The sequence below is a fragment of the Xiphias gladius genome, chromosome 3 (genome assembly GCF_016859285.1).
Source record: "Xiphias gladius isolate SHS-SW01 ecotype Sanya breed wild chromosome 3, ASM1685928v1, whole genome shotgun sequence".
Lineage (NCBI taxonomy): Eukaryota > Metazoa > Chordata > Actinopteri > Istiophoriformes > Xiphiidae > Xiphias > Xiphias gladius.
In genome coordinates this window covers 3,850,813-3,871,164 of record NC_053402.1, presented here as the reverse complement: position 1 = coordinate 3,871,164, position 20,352 = coordinate 3,850,813, and the positions used below count along the sequence as shown (strand labels likewise).

Here is a 20,352-nt window from a genome sequence, read left to right as displayed (position 1 = left end):
TGAATCATAAGTTTTAAAAACCATTTTACTCTATGTTCTTTCTTGTATTGAGGTCACTGGGAGGCACAGTGTGACAGTGTGACAGCTGTTTTGCTGTGCACTCCCTGATGATAAAATGATGTAACACAAGTCCCACGTCCAATGTAACCAGTGTGTCTGATTAAAGAATTTCAGTGAACGTCAGTCAACGTGTCAGTGAGTACTGACTGTCTGCCAGGGGACCATAAAATTCTAAAGATTATTCAGTGTTCGTCCAGCCGGTTTCTTTCGGAAACAGCTTTGCTTAGTTCAACATCAAAATGAGATTTTAACTATTTTCTCTTACTTCTACTGGGATTTGTTTCCTCTGAGATTCTGAGAATCCAGTAAAATCCTAACATAAACTGCACTGTCGTACAAATGAGATTGCACTATGTCAGAAATTTGTCTCAGTGATCAAATTCATAGTGAAACCCTGGAGTGACATGCACAAAAAATGTACACACATTGTTTTATACAGTAGAAACTATCTGGTTTCTTACACTTGCCCATTACATTAGAGACCTCAGCTCCATTCTTCTACCCTTTACGTTTAACTGTCAGAGACTGTTCTCTATTTTTTGCCTGCTGCTTCCTCTGTACTTCTCTTTCCCCTGGGATCATTTGTCTTTGTCTCCCCTCAGCAGTAGGTTGTCCTTATAGGTGTGAGGTTACAGCTGGTTATACTGTTTTTTCTGAGTCCTGAATTGCGTAATGTTAAGCAAACGCTCTACTGATAAAGGAAATATATAATGAGAAGACTAGCTACAGAACAATAACCTGTAACTTTGATATTTTATATACACTGCTTTCTTTTCAGGGTTAAATGCATATGTGTCTCAGGATAACTGATGACGTTGCAGTTTGCAGCTGAAAGCGAAAAAAACAGAAATGAGAGCATGTTAGTCATAAAAGTGTTGCTGGACATAAGAGTGGTTGAAGTACTGATAAAAGGATAAGAGACCTTAATCTTATAGTAACATACTGCAAACAGTTAATCAATCAAAGTAGGCCTACACTGGCAGCCGGTCTGGCCTCATAGTAAAAGTGTTAAGTGTATTGGTCAAATACATGAATACCTTGATGAAATCCCTGAACTAGTGTGACCATGTAGTTCTGGTGACCGTTTCCCAGAACCTGGTTACTGGTTACTGGTTAAAATTACAAACTCATGTTCAGTCCTGGTGGCCAATGGTTTTTGAACACTGATTATAACCTGAGTCTGAGTCCAAAAAGCCCCAATATGTGCTTTAATTACACAAACTGGTAGACAATCTTCTTAGTCATATAAGGTGGTAAAAAAAAAAATGATGACAGGCAGATGCAAAGTAACAAAAACACATTTTTATTCACTCACAGTGAAGTTACAGCCAATACCTGAGTGGCTAATAGCTACATCAGTTACAGTATTGTATTTTTCTTCCATCGCGAACAAAGTTTTACAGTGGATTTTAGCATGTGGATATAGAGAAAGACTCATCCTAGAATTAATGTAATCTTACTGCTACAAAAATAATTTAAAGGGGACATCAGTGCATGGCACTGAAAAAAAAGACATACAAGAGAGTGTAGAGCTAGGTCCAAAATTTTATTGAAGTGCATTGCATCCACTATAGGATAAAGTTCATCCAAAAAAAACACAATATACACGGCAACTGACAAATCAAATGGAAAACACAGCTTATGTTATATTTTGGTAGAGAGAGAGAGAGCGAAAGAGAGAGAGACTGTCCTTATTTCTTCTTTTTGGCTTGTACTAGAGTCTTAAGCGCCCACTTTCTTAGTTTTGCAGCGTAATTTGGCCATTTTTTCCTCTAGCTAGTAAAAATTAACATGTTTTTTGCTTTTTCCAGCTATTACAACTGCTATATGGTCATTTAAAATACAGGGCTTAGATATGACATTTATAAATTGATTTCAAAACCACTAAAACTAAAAGAAAGACTGTCACAAGATAATTTTAATTCACCATGTCTTTTTCAGTGAGCTTGGCATTTGACCCCTTCTCATGCTACATATTTCAGCTACTGTAATAAGCGTTGTTTAATACATCATATGTAACGTCAGTCCATTTTAGCTAAATGTGTACACCATTGTCTCATGAATTAGTCTCACGTTCCACAACAAATCCAAAAGCAAATTGTTTAGTTAAATGATGCTTATGACAGTATTAGCCATGCTAATATTATATTATGGTAAATGGTAAATGGACTGCACGTATATCGCCTTTTACTAGTCTTATCGACCACTCAAAACACTTTACACTACTTCCACATTCAGACCATTCACGCAAACATTCATACAGCGCTCTTTTCTATACATACTGCGCTTTTCTACATAGACACACTCACACACCAATGATACATCGGGGGCAATTTGGGGTTCAGTATCTTGCCCAAGGACATGTCGACCTGTGGACTGGAGGAGCCGGGGATCGTACCACTGACGTTCTGCTAGGTGGACAACCCGCTCTACCTCCTGAGGCCGCCACAGCCGCCCCTAAATCTAGGTAAATACACTACATTTATAATAGCATAAGAAAATGGAACCATCAGGGACTAAATTTAACATTAAATTGGCACTATGTTTGAGTAGCTCAAATTACCATTATAAAATTGTTACATTAGTACCGTTAAACAAGTTATCCTGGAGCCCTAAAGTCAGTAATGTTATACAAGTGGAATTTGGAAGTATGCTAGCTAACATTAGACTCCATGGAAATAATGTTAAAACCTAATGTTACATCCAAATTGTGATTGCTAGTGTTCATTAAATCAAAACGATTCAACCTTATCAGGCTAATTAACAGTGCCAAGCTTGACCTATCATCATCTAAACCAATTAAGGTTATCATAATGCTACTGTAAGAGATTCTTACCATGCCAGCACTCAAAAACTGACCTCCCAGACATGGCCCTCTTCGGTGTTCATTCTTCTCAGGGCAGTGCATGTGCCAACTCAGAAGGCATGGTTGTCATTTCATTCCCTGTACTCTGTCCACACAGATGCAAGGTGCCTAAATAAAGAAAACAAATCCTATAAAAGTCCAGGATGTTGAATGGTAAAATCTAGGTATTAATCTGTGACAGCACTCTGAGTGTGGGCAGAAGACAAAGTTTGCAGGTAAAATATCATTCCTTAATATAACTGAATATCTTTCACCTAATCTTTTATACATGTAAAATCAATTCTGTTTTTTACTTAAGTAGTTTTTTTAAGTACTGTACACAAATGTGTGGAGAGGTGTAGAGGCTTTTCACCCCGCTTTCGTGTATGGTCATTTGGAACAACTATGTACTCTTGGGGCGTGGTCAGACAGCACTTCATATGACTTTATTAATTTTAGTCATAACACAGACTTTAGTAGGGCCTATTCATATTGAAATAGGGACCTCAGTATGCTTCAAACAAACTAGGTCATACGATGTATCCAGCCATATGTTAAAAAAAACTTCATTGGCAGCGTGAAACGTTCTGCTGTCATAGCCTCTTACTAGCTGCATCACACAGCCTCCATTATCCCTCTCCAAGGGCTCCATGTCTTTTTTGTATATGTGTTATGATGTGTGCTTTTTATGTTATCTGTATGGTATCTTGTAGATAATTGGCAGATCTCAAGGGAAGATCTGGTCTGATTAGGAGAGACCTGTCTTTTAGACCCTATCCCAACTACACTGCTTAAGGAAGTTTAGCCCTTAGTTGGCACTTCTCCACTAGATATAATCAATCTGTCTTTATTAACTGGCTATATATTACAGTCCTTTAAATAAGCAGTAATTAAACCTCCTTAAAAGGCCTATTCCTGATCCAGGTATTTTAGCCAACTATAGACCTATATCTAACCTTACCTTTCTCTCTAAGAACCTTGAGAAGCTGTCGCCAACCAGTTTTGTGATTTTCTACGTAATAATAGTTTATTTGAGGATTTTCTGTCAAGATATAGAGACAGCCCTGGTGAAAGTTACAAATGATCTTCTAATTGCATTGTACAAAGGCCTTGTGTCTTTACTTGTCTTGTTAGATCTTAGTGCTGCATTTGAAAATGCTGACTATCACATCCTATTACAGAGACTGGAACAGGAACCGCTCTAAGGTGGATTAAGTCCTATTTATCAGACTGATTTCAGTTTAACGATAAATCCTCCATATATTCAAAAGTTAGTCATGGATTTCTACAAGGTTCTGTGCTTGGACCAATTCTATTCACCTTATATATGCTCCTTTAGGCAATATTATTAGGAAACACTCCATTGTGATGCAATTGTACTTGTTAATGAAGCCTGATGAAGCCAGTTAGCAAAACTTCAAGCATGTCTTAGGGACATAAAGACCTGGATGACCAGCAACTTATTGTACTTGACCCCCAACACCTCAAAACGCATTATTTAATGATATAATTACTTTATATGGCACTCCCAGAATGTAGGGCTTACTTGTGGTTCCCAGCATCTCCAAAAGTAGAATGGGAGGCAGAGCCTTCAGCTATCAGGCTCCTCTACTGTGGAACCGTCTTCCAGTTTGGGTCCAGGAGGCAGACACCCTCTCCATGTTTAAGAGTAGGCTTAAAACCTTCCTTTTAAATTAAATTTATAGTTAGGGGTGGCAAAAGCTTGGCTTGACCCATCCCCTAGTTATGCTGCTATAGGCCTAGACTGTTAGGAGACTTCTCATGATGCACCAAGCTCCTCCCTCTTCCTCTTCCTCCCCATCCATACGTATTGATATCCCATCAATTATTATTATTATTATTGTTATTATATTTCATCTGATTATTACTGACTTATTATTATTAGTTGTATTATTAGTATTATATGGAACCTGCATTGTGCATGTTCTCTTTCCTTCCCCCTGCCATTTATGTTACAATTCTACTGCTACTGTAATGTCCATATCAAATAAAATCCATTTTAACCTGATGGTATGACAGTTGTCATCACACGTGATTGGTGGCATGGCACGGACATTAACATGACAATCAGTGCATGGAGTGCCTAATATTCTGTTTTGTATTAATCAAAAAAAAAAAAAAAGCCAGGAGCCAGCAACCAACACATAATTCTACTAAGTGCAGTCTTCAGAAAAGACACTTCTGTCTTTTACCTCCTGTGAGTCAGGTGAAAGTACTTTTACTGAGCAAAACACCGTAGCATTCATTCTAGGTACATAACCTTGTGCTGTTGTAGTTAATCAAAGCCTAGAATGGTGAGACTATTGAATAGGTCACTGTGTATTGGCAGTTAAACACACATACAATATTTTTAACAACTGTGAATATCTTTTAACCTGTGTCTGACCTCACTTAAATAACCATAAACACCCATAGCCATGTATGTCAATAAATACCTCATCTAAAAGCTCCTTATCAAGTTAAAAAATATAATACATTACATGAAAACAAGACAAATTCTTTGCTTTGCATAGGTTCATTATTACTCCACTCTATATTTCTTTTTTTATTTATATATTTCTTTGTTTCTTTGACTTGTTTTGCTCTTGGCCACTTAGCAAAATAAATGATATTAGGCACAAACAAACATACAGTACATACACACCTTCTGAAATGTCTCCCGGTGGCAAACACAGAAACATTTAATACATGTCAATGCAGTAAAATACAATACAGAATAAAAACAAGAACAATTTGTAATATAAGATATTATTGACAAGAAAAATAAAAATGCTGCTACAATAATGCAACTTAATAAAAATTTGTCAAGTAATAAACCTTAGAAAACTGTGGTTATATTTCTGCTCCAGCATGCACCGCATATTTTCATAAAACACTCCTTTAAGACAAACTCCCTGATTTCTTTGAAGTAGCCGACAGCACCTAAAAGTTCTGATATTCCCTCCCAGTTCCCAGATGATGTTCTGAAACTCAACAGTCAGCTTACAGGAAGTTTAAAAGGTACTGTCGGTACTATGACAAAATCGGAAGTGTAGCTTTAATACAATAATTATGTAACATGAGGACCAAATTGTGGTTCTTGCTAAAATTACTATTTGACTTCTTCTTGGTCAGTGTTTTGTTTTCCATGTCAACTTCAAATGTTAAAGTCAATCAATGTTATTTTCTCTCTAAATGAAAAAATAACTTGGCACCCTGAAAGACTTTTTTTCTTTTTCCTGTCCATCTCACTTGGTGCCTGTCTGTCCGCCTGTCTGTCTGTTTGTCCATCTGTCCTTCTACCCACTCAAGAGCGCCTCCCCTGGCCACTTCCAGTCCCGTTGCGGCACCAATTAATCTACCAAAAGACATGAACAGACCTGTTAGTTTTGTCTACAGGATTTGTCAAATGCAGCTCATGTCCCAGTTTCTGGTACACAGTTAAAATTGTGGTAAAACTCCTACAAAGCAATCAAAGCTTTTCAGGACCCTTTTACCTCTGCCAAGGACGTTATATTTTCACCTGTGTCTGTTTGTTGGTTTGTTTGTTTGTTTATTTGCCAGCAGGATTACGCAAAAAGTACAGAACTGAATTGCAACGAACTTGGTGGAGGGATGGGGCATGGGCCAGGGAAGAACTCATTAAATTTTGGGGCAGATGTGGATCATTTACTATTTAAATTTTTTTTCTCTGAAGTCTGGTGTATTTTGTTTGACATTGGTCTTGTTAGAGGTTGCCACACTGCTGAGTGTCATTTTAGTTGTTTGATGTGTTTATCTCCTCTGAAATACAGTGGCAAGAAAAAGTATGTGAACCCTTTGGAATCACCTCGTTTTCCGTGTTAATTGGTTATAAAATGTGATCTGATCTTCATCTAAGTCAAAAGTAAAGACAAACTCAATGTGCTTAAGCTAATAATACACAAACAACTATAATCTTTTGTTTCTTCATTGAACACACCCATTAAACATTCACAGTGCTAGTGGAAAAAGTAAGTGAACCCTTGGATTTAATAACTGGTTCAACCTCCTCTGGCAGTAGCAACCTCAAAGAAGTGCTTCTGGTAGCTGCAGATCAGACCTGCACAAAATTCCCTAGGAATTTCAGACATCGTTAGCTCAGCCATATTCTTAGGATGTCTGGTGTAAGTGGCTCTCTGAGCTCATTCCACAGCATCTCTATTGGGTTAAGGTTTGGGTTCTGACTGGGCACTCCAGAGGGTAGATTTTCTTTGTTTGAAGTCATTCTGTAGTAGATCCATTTCAGTGTTTACTTCAATGTCATTGTCCCTCAGCATCACCCAACTTTTACTGAGCTGGCTGATAGTCATACTGATATTACCCTGTAGGATACCTTGATAAACTTGGGAATTCATTTTCCCCTCAATGATGGTGAGCTGTTCAGGCCCAGAGGCAGCAAATCAGCCCCAAATTATGATGCCCTCTCCACCGTACTTCACCGTTGGGATGATATTTTCATGATGGTATACAGTGCAGTTTTTACACCATATGCGTGTTCTCACCATATGCGTGTCAAAGTGCTGTTTAGAAAACTGCTATGGGCACCATGCTTCATGCTATCATGCCCCATGATTTTTGTATGGTAGACTCATGAATAGAGGTGTGAACCAGCTCCATTCATTTCTTTAAGCCTTTAGCTGTTACTCTGGCCTTCTTTTTTTACCTCATTGAGCATTCTGTGTTGTGCCTTTGGAGTCATCTTAGCTGGATGCCCACCTCTAGAGAGAGTAGCTACAGAACTAAATTGTCTCCATTTATAAACAGTTTTTGTAACTGTGGACTGATGAGTATCTAAACTCTTGGAGATTACTTTGTAACCCCTTCCAGCTTTATGCAAATCCACAATTCTTTATTGTAAATCATCTGAGATCATTTTTGTAAGGAATGGTTCACATCAGCAGATTCTTCTTGTAAACAGCAAACTCAATATGTTTGAGTGTTTTTATAAGTCAGAGTTGCTCTAACCCACACTTCCAATCTGGTTTCATTGATTGGACAGCAGGTTTTGTAACTCTTGACTCCAATTAGCTTTTGTTGATGTCCTTAGCTGAGGGGTTCACATACTTTTTCCAACCTATAATGTGAATGCTTGAATGATGTATTCAATATGGACAAGAACAATACAATGATTTGTGTGTTATGCAGTTAGCTATAATTGCCCCTTCCAGGGAGCTAATTTCTGTGTTTATCTTAGTTGGACTCCAAAGCCAAGTGGTTAAATTTGATTTGTGTTAAATTAAAAAATCTTTGCAAGGATGCATGTACTCCTTTCCCTTATATATGTTTTTAATTTTTTTGGCCAGATTCTTCATTTCCTGAATCTCCACAATGGGGAGTCAAGTTAGCATGACTCATACACAGAATAGCAACAATTTTGAGAGTAGGGATGGAATTTTCCTTTAATGTAGATTTTCATGCAATTTAGGGGCACGCATGTAATATAATATGTTAATGTCCACAGCACTCACTCTGCTCTAATAGTAACAAAGTTACGTATTGTAGAGTGGGCTGTTAAAAATAGCTACATGATCAGACTTTTTCTTTTCTAATCACATAAGGTCCTACAGTGCTACATCATTGAAATTCCTACAAAGTGTTCCTATTTAGCCCTTTTCAGATATTGAGTATGCAACATTGCTGGCTTCATCTTTTTTAAAGTGATGGCTTTTTGTCATTCACCCATACAGCAAGTGTCTACAACGAGCATGTTCCTTACAGCTTCATTAATAAGTGTTTTATGGAAGGATTCACAGTGCTTGTGTGATATTTGCCATTAGGCGTATGAGAGGAAGCTGTGTAACTGCTGGAGAACAGATGTAACAGAATGATACAAAAATAGAAAGGTGTTTTCTGTTCTCTCATATTCATTATTAAATCCATGCAGCTGGATGAAAATTGGAAATATAATGCAAAAGACTGCTGGTTTGATTATTATTGTGGTTTTATGAGGTTTTCCTATTTTACTCTAGAATAAAACCAGGTTGCTCTATCAAGAGAAGAATTTCTTCAATTTAAATGACCAGGGTACTTCTTCAGGCATAAGTCCGACATGTTTCACAAGTACTATGGCCATTGTTGCTGCCACTTTGACTATTTTGTTCATCCTATTTAAATCAATGACAGTAAAAATTACACCATAGACTATGGACTAAAAATTATCTTGAAGTCTCATAATCCTCCCTAAAATAGTTTTAACGAAATCTGATCATTACAACCTTCATGAAGTGAGGATTCATTGCAGGACTGCTGTATATGACTGCTGTAGTTTTAGCTTGGTGTACCTAATAAACTGGCAACTGAGTCAACAATTTATTGCTAATGTGGATTATGTTCAGACAACTATGTCCTCAGCTTCAGTTGTCCAGTGATCATGACTTTTCTCTCATTTGCAAAGCATCTTTCATCAAACCAATGTTGATACTGTATTGCAGAAAATGTGGGGTCATCTTTTCTGAACTGTGCCAAAAGGAATGAACTAGTTTGCAATTTCAATCTTTTAAGTTTGCGTGAAATATTTATCATGGCTATATGACAGTTAGCACTTCTGGATGCTCACAGGGGGAAATTCGTTCTCGTCGTCCAGACACACAGGTCCAGCAGCAAACTCATGCTCTGGAATGACTTCGCCTTTCTTTGCCCCGCCATCTTCAGAATACCCTGGGTAGAAACAGATGAGGGAGGCAGACAAAGAACAACCTACTGGATTAATTTGCAGCATTTTAACATAAGAAAAAAAGACTGAAAGGGAATTTATAATTGTGCATTGAAGGGTTACAGCATAGCTACGGAGCCTATGCACATAGCACCTGTAAGTGCTCCTCCTCAAAATTCATCTGTGTATCAGTTATAGTGGGTACAGAGATACGGAGACTGCAAGAACAGTAATTAGTCAGTTTTGTGCTTTCTCCTAGCAGTTTCTGATACCAGTTGAGATTGCTAATAGTGAAGACAATATTAAAGGATAAGGCCGGCAATTTTCTATATCTTTCTTATTGTCAACAAATCTTATGAAAAGACCAAAACAACAATGAATGTATCTGTATCCTGGTAATAAGTAATGTCCGTGTATCCAAAACTTGACGTATCTTATTCCTCTGTGCCACAGAGCTCCACTGTTGCCCAAAACTTATTAAAAACATATTAATTATTAACACTATTGCACTGGGTGAATTTTTTTCATTACGAAAAATATGGGCACAGTAGTTTATTTAGATACAGCTCTACAGACTAATAACGACAATCACTTTCAAAGCTGCTGTAAAGCAGAGGTTTATTTAGAAACAGCTCTACAGACTAGTAACGACAATCACTTTCAAAGCTCCTGTAAAGGAGAGGTTTATTTAGAAACAGCTCTACAGACTAGTAATGACAAACACTTTCAAAGCTCCTGTAAAGCAGAGGCCGCTGCGAATGCTCAGGAATGCGGTTTTGTTTATACCGCGTTGCTAGCCTGTCGCATTCTTTGAGAAAGTCACAAAGTCTGGGACAGATTCTGATCAATACAACCACTATGAATATACAGTATGTCTGAAACACAAGAAAGAATTGTCAGATATGATGGCTTCATAGAACTGTAACATACAACAGACGTGCTAAGAGGGAGAGACAGGGTCACAGTCGACATTAAAGAAGGATTAAGTGATTCTGGAGAAAGACTATTGATATTTGAAGTCAACAGCAAAACAAATACACCCCTCCCTTTAGTGCTCCTTCATAAGCTCTGCCCCACAAATTCAAAGACACGGATTGCCAAGATGAATCAGAATCCAGAAGTGTCTTATATGGTGTGGAAGTGGATACTCTTACTCATAGCTGAAGCAAAACAAACCTTGCAATATTAAATGTCATCAAACAACTGAAACGCAGACACAGCATCTAAAACAACTGAGTAAAAACTAGCAAGAGTTAGTTGTTTAGGTTCTTTTTACAAACAAAAAGTGCCAGAAGAGAGGACCACAGGTTTGTACGTAAGTTAACAAAGATGGTAACGTTACCTAACATATCATTTTGAATTATGCATCAATGCGAATAATCTCACTGTGCTAGCAAACTTTTGTTTTTAGTTCTTTGGGGCTACATAACCTCTCTCATCTTTATGGACAAATACCACAATATAGAGCAAACAACGAGAAAGAAAACTGTGGCTACAGTCACTGCTACAAAACTAACATGCAGAAAGGACATGACAGTTTCCCAGAGCCTCACACCAGCTCCAGACTGCAGTACTCACAACTCTCCTGCTACTATAACTAACATCACACCAACACCCGATCTTGGCAAACTAGAAAGTAAGCCGAATGTCTGTGGGCAAGTCATTATAAGTAACACCTGTCCAGCAAAAACAGAGCAACCTCCACATCTGTCTTCATGACTTTCAACTCTCTGAGGTCTCTCCATCATTGTCGGACTGGCCATTGGGACTACTGGGACAAATCCTGGTGGGCCGTTACATCAGTGGGCTGGTGGACCGTCAAGTGGGCCGCTGCATTGGTTGGCTGTTGGATCGTCAAAACATCCTCAAAATCTTAAAATTTTTTTACTGGCCCCGTTAGTCTCTTTACCAGCCCTCTCTGCCTGTCATTCAGGGTGCGGGATGGTCCCAGTGGATAAGTACAGGGCGGAATTTCTTTCCCAGTCCTATCATGCTGTTCAACTATTGGAAAGCCTCACTGATGTTAATGCAGCTCTTGCCTGATCATAGCACTTCTTTTTAAAATGTTTATTCATCTGACCTTTTCCTCTTTGGCTGTTCCTCAGCCATCTCTCCTTCTTGACAATGCACTTATGTTGTGGAGTATACACTGCCGTCATGCCACTGGTGGTAGACGTTCTTTCCATGCACTAGCCTTAACGTCGCCGCTGGTCTCTCGTCTGCAGTCCCAATCAATCCCATGCAGTACTCGACACAGTCTGGTGGGGACAGAAGGGTAGACTGCTCCTTCTCCTTCCCCTGGCAATCGTTAAAATAGCTATCTATTAATATCGATTTGCCAGATTTACCGTGTCTCACTTCTACTGCCACTTTCCCTCATTTAGCTTCTTCTCTTTTTCTTTCCCTTGTCCTGTGCATGAGCATGAACGCCCACTGTTGCTGATTGGCTGGAAAAGTGTTGTTTGGCTATGTCTGAACCACTTTGTTTGTCTCCCATTTACAGAGCCAGGGCTGTGTAGGAAAAATAGGGTTTTTTTTCAGCGCACACATAGAACAGACAACTAGCAGACCGTGAGGAGATATTCACTAAATTCGACAAAAAGTGTATTGGATTAGAATCGCTTTTCCTCCTTTAATGTTACCGCACTGACTGATAGCAGGGCACTGAGCACCCCACACAGAACTAAAGGAGACTGTTGGTGAAGCTGCGGTCAGTGCTCATCAATGCCAAATAAGGCAGATGCTGCAATGATTGGGACATTCTGGAGCCAATACTGCAGGAGCTGTAAGATTTGAGAGACCAGGATACATTTTAATATGTCACATACCACCCAGACACAAAAAACTGAAGGCATAAAACAGGAACCGAAGGAAAAAGTGAATGATCGCTTGGTCTGGACATTCCCATAACCAGGTAACAGAGCTATAAATTTTCAAATGCTAACTTTGAAGAAAAAACTACAATTATTTTCAGTAGAAACTATGTTCCCAAGCATGCGCAGTGGCTTCTGCCTTACAGGAGCTCCTTTCCAGAGACTGTGAAAGTCATCATCATTATTAGTCTGTGGAGTTATTACCAAGTACACAGTGCCCATGTTTGGGGGCATTTTTTGGGCAATGAAGAATATGTCACTGAGAGTGTGGCTCGATGTGTGTGTGATAGTTTTTGGACAACATAGGAACTCTATATATCAGGTTTTGAATACACACAGAAAACTTTTTGTTGGATACTTTAATTGCAGTTTCGGTCTTTTCATGGGATTTTTTTGACAATAAGAAACATATAGAAAATACAGAAAACCCACCGTGCACAAATTAATTTTCACAAGTGACCCAATCTGAAAGGGGCCCCAGGACAGTCAGACCTGGTTTAACTTGACCTGAGGATAATTAGAAACGATCCAAAAACACCTGATCTTGTATCGGGTCTCGTTTTAGGAGCCTGTACTGCGTCCATTAAAACTTCTATGGACTTTTAAGAGGGCTCTAACTGCTTATGTCTTCAAAAAATTGAAAGCTCATGGATACACGCTAATGTCTCTGTCCCACCAGAGACAGACCCAGAGATGTAGGTGTACCTGTAGGAGGTGTACCTATTTTTCTCATGTGGGTTGTGGCAAAAATATCTACCTGCTGTTGCCAGTTGGATTGACTGCAAACCCCACCATGGGTACGATGTTAGTTTTTTAAGAAAACCTACATCCTGAATGAAGTCAGCTGAGAGGGTAGTCAAACCCTTCCTCTTATACACAAATTCACAAATGGAGAACTGTCTGTGACTACTAACCAGTGAGGGTCGCACTGACAGGTCTAGAGGCTGGTAAGGCAGCAGTTGCAGCATACGATGGACAGGCCTGTGGTGGCCCTGTGACCTCTGACCCTTCTGACTCTGTTCTTTCACCTTTGTCATCATCAACACCAAAGACCCTAAGAGCAAAAGAGAGAGAAGGAAGCAAGGACATAAGAGAAAAAGCAGTAAATCAACTTTATACATGACTTGCAACTTGTTTTTTTCAGTCTTTCAAAGAATGGTAAAACACTGAATGTTTGTGACAAAGCAAAGTTTTGAGTTTTACAACTTTCCTTAATCTGCTAATGGACACAGTGTTCAGATACCACCCAGAAATGTAGAACATTTGAGAAACACAAGAAGTAGTCTTGGCTTCAATGGCTTCCACATGATCTGTAAAGCATGTGATGGCTTTTGGATTCAGGGGCACAGTCAAAGCAGAACGTTTGTACCTGGTACTAACATGCCATTTGTATCTGGATACATTTTCTGGATAATGACATCGAATAACAGGAGTAAACTGTCTTATATTAAGAGATGAATATCTATTCCTAACAAAACCCAACTGATCCAGGTGCACTGAAAACAGCAAAAATCTCTCTGAACAATGCTCCAAAACCAGATGATATATTTCTATATCACTATTAACTCTTGATGCCCCAGACTGTTTTTTGGAATTCCTGCCTGAAAAAAACATACCCAAAATTCAATTAATCATCAGTCATAATGGCTCCTCAACTGCAAAGCCAAAATGAAAAACTTTGGGCTCTATGGGTAAAGGACACTTGGGAGAATTTTGAAAAATATTAAGTATCCCTGTCCCCATCACCAGGCCAGAGTGAAATTTGAAAAACTCCAGCTAAAACTGACATTTTTACTTCTGCCAAACCAAAATTCTACATTAGAGAGTGAATAACACCCTTATAGCATGGAGTCAGTAATTGCAGTATTCTTGTACTAGATGGCCTCTCCATTTTAGCCATTTGGAGAGCTCTGGAGAGCCAAGTAAGCCATGCTCAGGGGACTTCTCAAAATGGCAGCAGTGGGTTTAATAACAGGTGCAGGCCAGCTCACGTGGTAAGGGTTAATAAGAGATATTGGATGCAAATTGCAGCCTAAATTAGGATCCTCACCTGTTTTGTAGAACAGATAAGAGATGATAGCAAAATTAAAGTCTCTATGAAAGCCCTTTCCTCTCTGGAGGGCAGTTTGTATCATTTTAAGTAAATAAGATCCTAACTCAGGTTAAAGCATTGAATGATCCATACCAGGTGATTTTCCTGCTTCACAGATGCTAGGGCATTATACAATTCTTCAGTAGTTATTGGAGAATCTAATAAGATAACATCTCTGATTGAAAGGTTTGTAAGATTTAAACCTTCAAAAAATTTCAAGCTATTGCCTGGTAAATTTTTGAAAATTCATCATCTATTAAAAATGTATTGTGTCACAGATCACCATCAGCAGACTTGAATGAAAATATGTCTGTCAATCAACAGAATAGCAAGTAAACTAGGCCTACTACCATCCTGTCTACAAGAAAGTCTATGAACTAAAAATTCTGCTCAATGGATAAGCAGAGCTTTGGATTTGTGAATTAATCTTGAATAAGGCCATACAGTATGTGTTGAAACACTGATCTATGAATTAAAAGATTAAATGAAAGTGCAAAGCTCCCTCCTCCCTTCCTCTTGTTAAGCTTAATGCTTAACATCCATCCAACTCTTGGGAAACCCTCACCTGTGTTTGTGGGCCAACATGCACTCGCCTCCATCCACTGGATCAATGTTATAGATGAACAGCTGGCCGTTGGCCGTGGCCACCAGCAGCCGTGGAAGCTTCTGGATCCTGAAACATCAGATTGAGTTTCCATTACAACTATTTGGAACAATCATAGCCATTAACTTTAGTCCAGTCCAACAGAAAGAAGGAACAAGGAACCGATTCATTAAACTGTGTCACCCTAAAAATAGCTAGATCGCTGAATCAGTCAGTCATCACAGAGTCAACCCAGATCTAAATCCTCAACTGGGTTTGATAGCATTGTATCAAATCGTAATCCACTATCAAATCTACTCATCATATCCAAATCCTTTCCAATCTCTCATTGAGTATATTTAAGTGCAGCTTTCATCATTTTCAAGTGACATAGATAAATAACTACAAGTCAAAGATTCAGTTTAGATGTATGATCAGCTACTGTCGGACCAGAAGCCAAAAATCCTACAGTTTTTAGTGGTAGCTGTTAAAATAATATACATTAACATTAATAAAGCTAATCTGATTTTCAAAACCTATAGCTGCAACCTGAAAATGAGTCGAGCAGCAGAGGATATAAAATATTGATTGTTGATTGATATTAATTGCTGTGACACATTGAAATAACAGACTAACAAACTGACAAACTACTTGATCCAAACTATGGAGGCCCTGATTCACAAATATGAGCTTAATGAGCTCAAAATATTGATTTGATCTGCATAAAAAGGTGAACTGGGACTATCTTGTACTTAACTTTTTTAATATTAACTTCAGTGGAGCTGTAACAAAATTAACATTAATTAGCTACAGCTGATATAATCTACGGTCGCTGTTATTAATTTTAACCAGCAACATTTGTCTTTGCCAGTAAAAAATAACCAGAAGAGATAAAAGGTTTGATAAAAGATTAAGTATCGTTGGAGCTTAACAAATCCGGGTATTTTGCCAACCAGAAACGGGTTTAAAAATTGACCTGGGTATCAGAACTCATCTCTATAAGGAGGGGTGGACTTATATTCTCTTTCCACTAAAGGTCAAAAAACACAATTAGTTCTGGTAACGATATACTTACAAGAACACACACATAAAGACAAAATGACAGAGTGTAATGTGCAGCCTCTGATTTCTAAAGAACACAGAGAAGCTCACATAGTCATGGTGCAGATGTTTCTCTGGCCAGACGAGAGGAGGTGAACGGTGGCGAAGGCCCGGTCCTGGCTCATCATGCCAGATACCTGAGCTGGGAGGTAGCTGCTGGCTGCTGAGAACATCTTCCCCACATAGGCTGTCCAGGTGGCAGCCTCATCCCCTCCACTGTATACAGGGTAACAAGCTTCCTTTAGAACAAGTTCATCCTACAACTTGTTTTACACTTTGATGAGTGCAGTGTTTTCAAAACTGATTAAATTGGTGGTCAGAGTTACAAAAAGTAAAACCCAAATTGTAACAAGTCATAGTTTTCCTTAAATAGAGCACCCAGTAGGGCACAGATCTACATGTGCTTGCTTCATGGTTAAGGAAACTTGTGTATGTGTGTGTTTTGTGTGTGTGTGTGTGTGTGTGTGTGTGTGTGTGTGTGTGTGTGTGTGTGTGTGTGTGTGTGTGTGTGTGTGTGTGTGCATGTGTGTGCGTGTGTGCTCATGTGTGTGTACCTTGGTCCCAGTTGTTCCAGTTTAAAGATATGCACCGTCTCTGTGTTGCTGGAAGCACAGAGGAACTGGCCATCAGGGCTAAAGGATAAAGAGCTTATATTGACATACCTGCAGACACACAGACAGACATAAACACACACATATATATATGTTTACATTTGAAAAACACTTGAGAAATAAGAATTTGAAGTGGATAATTAACTTTAACCGTTAGTATGCTATTAGCTGAAAATTCTGACCCCATCAGCTCACTCCGCTCTTGTAGATCTAAGCCAACAAAGATCATGTGTCATTTATTAACTATAATCAATCATCAGGATGTTGCATCGTGAATGCATGCCAATGTGTCTGCTATGCAGCGCTGTAAGAATGACTCCAATGGCTGGGTTCACAAAGATAGACTTTGACTATGGCTTAGATCTTACTTCAGATAGATGTCTAAATTTATCTGTTGCACAGAGCTGTTTAGTTCTTAGCTATCTTGAGTAGGACTAATTTGCTATGAATAAATTCTGGGTAAATTAAGACTTCTTTAAAACCTAAAAACACAGATGACTGTGCTGCCGCTTCAAACTGCTCGGCGACGGAAGTAAATAGTGTTAATCCCACCGTCGAGAGGAGCATCAAAGACGTTCAAAAACACATAAAATCATGGTACAAGATGCAAAGAAAGAATTAAAATATTAATATTAAAAAGAAAAAAATCCTACAATAGGAGGAGGATCAGAGGAAAAGCTTAAAGACACTATGGGAATGGTGCTTAAGATAAATAGTGGGCAGTCGCATCTGTTTTGGAGGATAAATGGTGAACAGGAAAGCACAGTTTGTGGGGTCAACAGTGATGCTTCTACTGGAAATCCTACGCTCACATCACCGAGTTTTTGCAGTGACAGCATCCTACCAGCCAGCAGGGAGAGACAGAAGCAAATGACAGCCAAGAGGTGAACACAGGTAACATTAGGTGGTGGTGTGTGAAATCTGACCTCTTCATGCCCCGGCGGAACTCAAACAGACGCAGGCCTTCAGGAATGGAGAACACTCGGATCACGGTGCCCTGTAGAGACAGACGGACAGTGAGGTGCTATCTTTACTTTGGTTTACAAAAGCTACATATTTTATAGCAGAGGTTGCCTTGACATGCAGAGAAGAAAGACTTCTGTTTTGAACTTGGCGTTGTAGAGCAGCTGCTCTTCCCTAGTGACGATCTTCAGTGTCCCTCCATTTATAATCTTATATGTAACGACTAAAAATCTAAAGCCCTGCTATCAGCCCTTGAGGCTACAGTGCTCTTGTACCCAACAATACAAAAGCTTTGAAACAAACAATGTACTGATGATTTTGTTTCTACTAATAGCGCTTATAAAAGTAGTTTGGCTAAATGCAAATTCTGACATCAGGGTGGCACTAGAGGAAAGGCCAGGAGGTCATTTAAATCAAAAAAATGAATTCCCTTGTGAGCCAGAATTCGCCCAGAGTTCACATTTGGGCACATTCGACACAGATTTTGAAATCCCTTACCATGGATGAAGGTGCTGGTCAAAGAAAAAATATGGCCTGATGGTGGTGTAAGAAGAAGGTCAGGAGGTCATCACAATAACTAGGATGCATACCCTGGGGACCATGAATACCATTAACAGGACTAAAATGTTGGATGGGTGGACTGTCAGTCTGGGACCAGCTCTTGTCCCACCTTCAGGCTAAATATACAGTTTTTCTATCTCAGAGGTATGACACTTGAAAAGGTTAGTGGTATCTGGTGGCTTTTCCTTACTCTCTCTGAGGCGCTAGCAAGTTTGGTGGCCGGAGCGTTGAAGGTGAGAGCTGCCATGGGACTGTCATGAGCTGGGATCATTGTCACTGTGTTCTGAAATGACCAAGAATATGATATAGGAGACAAAAAAAGAGTTATTCCACATTGACATAATATTTATGTCACTTATGTCACTGTTTAAACTATTGTGTGTATCTGAAGACTGATATATGTTATTCCTCTGTGCCAAAGAGCTCCATTGTTGTCAAAAAATTATTATATAAACATCAGTGAGCCACACTGTTGCATTCGGTGACATGTTTCTTCATTACCATGAACACGTACACTAAAGTGTATTTTGACTCAGTCCCACATACATCCTGCTTCCCCAAGTACTCATTAGAGCACCAAATATGTATTAATATGCCACTGAAAATAGTCCCCAACACATGCACTATTTCTTCTTTTTATGTATGTTAAAAACTACAGTGAGCAGCTGTTTTACGAAATTACTGAGTAATTTTTGAAAATGAAACTTCATATTTGTGAGCTATTTTAAAGATTTATGAGTCAATGGGCTTAGAGCTGAGTGCCACAGACAGAGGAGAAATGTCAGATAGTAGAGATGAACTAAAACATTGTTTTGTTTTTTTCAATTTTATCGGACAATATTAGCTTTTCATCACACACACATACACATACACACATACACTCATTGAGCACTTATTTAGGAACACCATACTACTGCTGGGTAGGGCCTCCCTTTGCTCTCAAAACAGCCTCAATTCTTTATGGCAATGATTCCACAAGATGCTGGAAACATTTCTTTGAGGGACTGCTCCATGTTGACTTGATTGCATCTAATCATTACAGCAGATTTGTCAGCTGCAAATTCATCATCTCCGTTCTACCGCATCCCAAAAGGTGTTTTACTGGATTCAGATCTGGTGACTGGGGAGGCCACTGAAATACACTGGACTCATTGTCATTTCCATTAAACTAGTTTGAAATGACTTTTGCTTAGTGACATGGTGCATCATCATGCTGGAAGTAGCCATTAGAAGATAGTAAATTGTGGCCTTAAGGGATGCACATGGTCAGCAACAATACTCAGATAGGCTGTGGAATTCAAACCATGATTGATTGGTATTAAGAGGCCTAAAGAGTGCCAAGGAAACATTCCACACACCATTATATCACCACCACCAGCCTGGAGTATTGACACAAGGCAGGTTGAGTCCATAGATTCATGCTGTTGATGCAAAATTCTGACCCTATCATCTACGTGCCTCAGCAGAAATTCAGATTCATCAGAGCAAGCTATGTTTTTCCAGTCTTCAACTGTCCAGTTTTGGTGAGCCAGTGCCCACTGCCGCCTCAGATTTCTGCTCTTAACTGACAGAAGTGGAACCTGATGTGGTATTCTGCTTTTGTAGACCATCCGCCTCAAGGTTGGATGTTTTGTGTATTCTGAGCTGCTTTTCTGCTCACCACAGATGTACAGAGTGGTTATCAGAGTTACCATAGCCTTTCTGTTAGCTCCACCCAGTCTGGCCATTCTCCTCTGACCTCTCTCAACAAGGTGTTTCGTCCACAGTACTGCAGCTAACTGGATTTCTTTTGTTTTTGGCACCATTTTGAGTAAACAATAGTGACTGTTGCATGTGAAAATCCCAGGAGATCAGCAGTTTTAGAAATACTCAAACCAGCCTGTGTGGCACACACAATCATGACACGATCAAAGTTACTAAGATCACGTTTTTTCCCCTCCATTCTGACGTTTGATGTGAATATTAAGTGAAGCTCATGACCTGTATCTGC

At 39.1% G+C, this 20,352-nt stretch overlaps 1 protein-coding gene across 1 annotated transcript; it reads right to left on the bottom strand.

Annotated features, from left to right (window-relative positions):
* Positions 1-5,173: 5,173 nt before the first annotated feature.
* Positions 5,174-18,680, bottom strand: wipi1 (WD repeat domain, phosphoinositide interacting 1). Its single transcript, XM_040118449.1, has 8 exons — positions 18,553-18,680; positions 17,765-17,835; positions 16,782-16,859; positions 16,279-16,443; positions 15,109-15,216; positions 13,366-13,505; positions 9,483-9,583; positions 5,174-6,263 (listed from the first exon to the last, which is right to left on the bottom strand). The coding sequence occupies exons 1-8, from the start codon at positions 18,631-18,633 to the stop codon at positions 6,213-6,215; spliced, it is 795 nt and encodes a 264-aa protein (XP_039974383.1). The 5' UTR covers positions 18,634-18,680; the 3' UTR covers positions 5,174-6,212.
* Between the last annotated feature and the right edge of the window lie 1,672 nt (positions 18,681-20,352).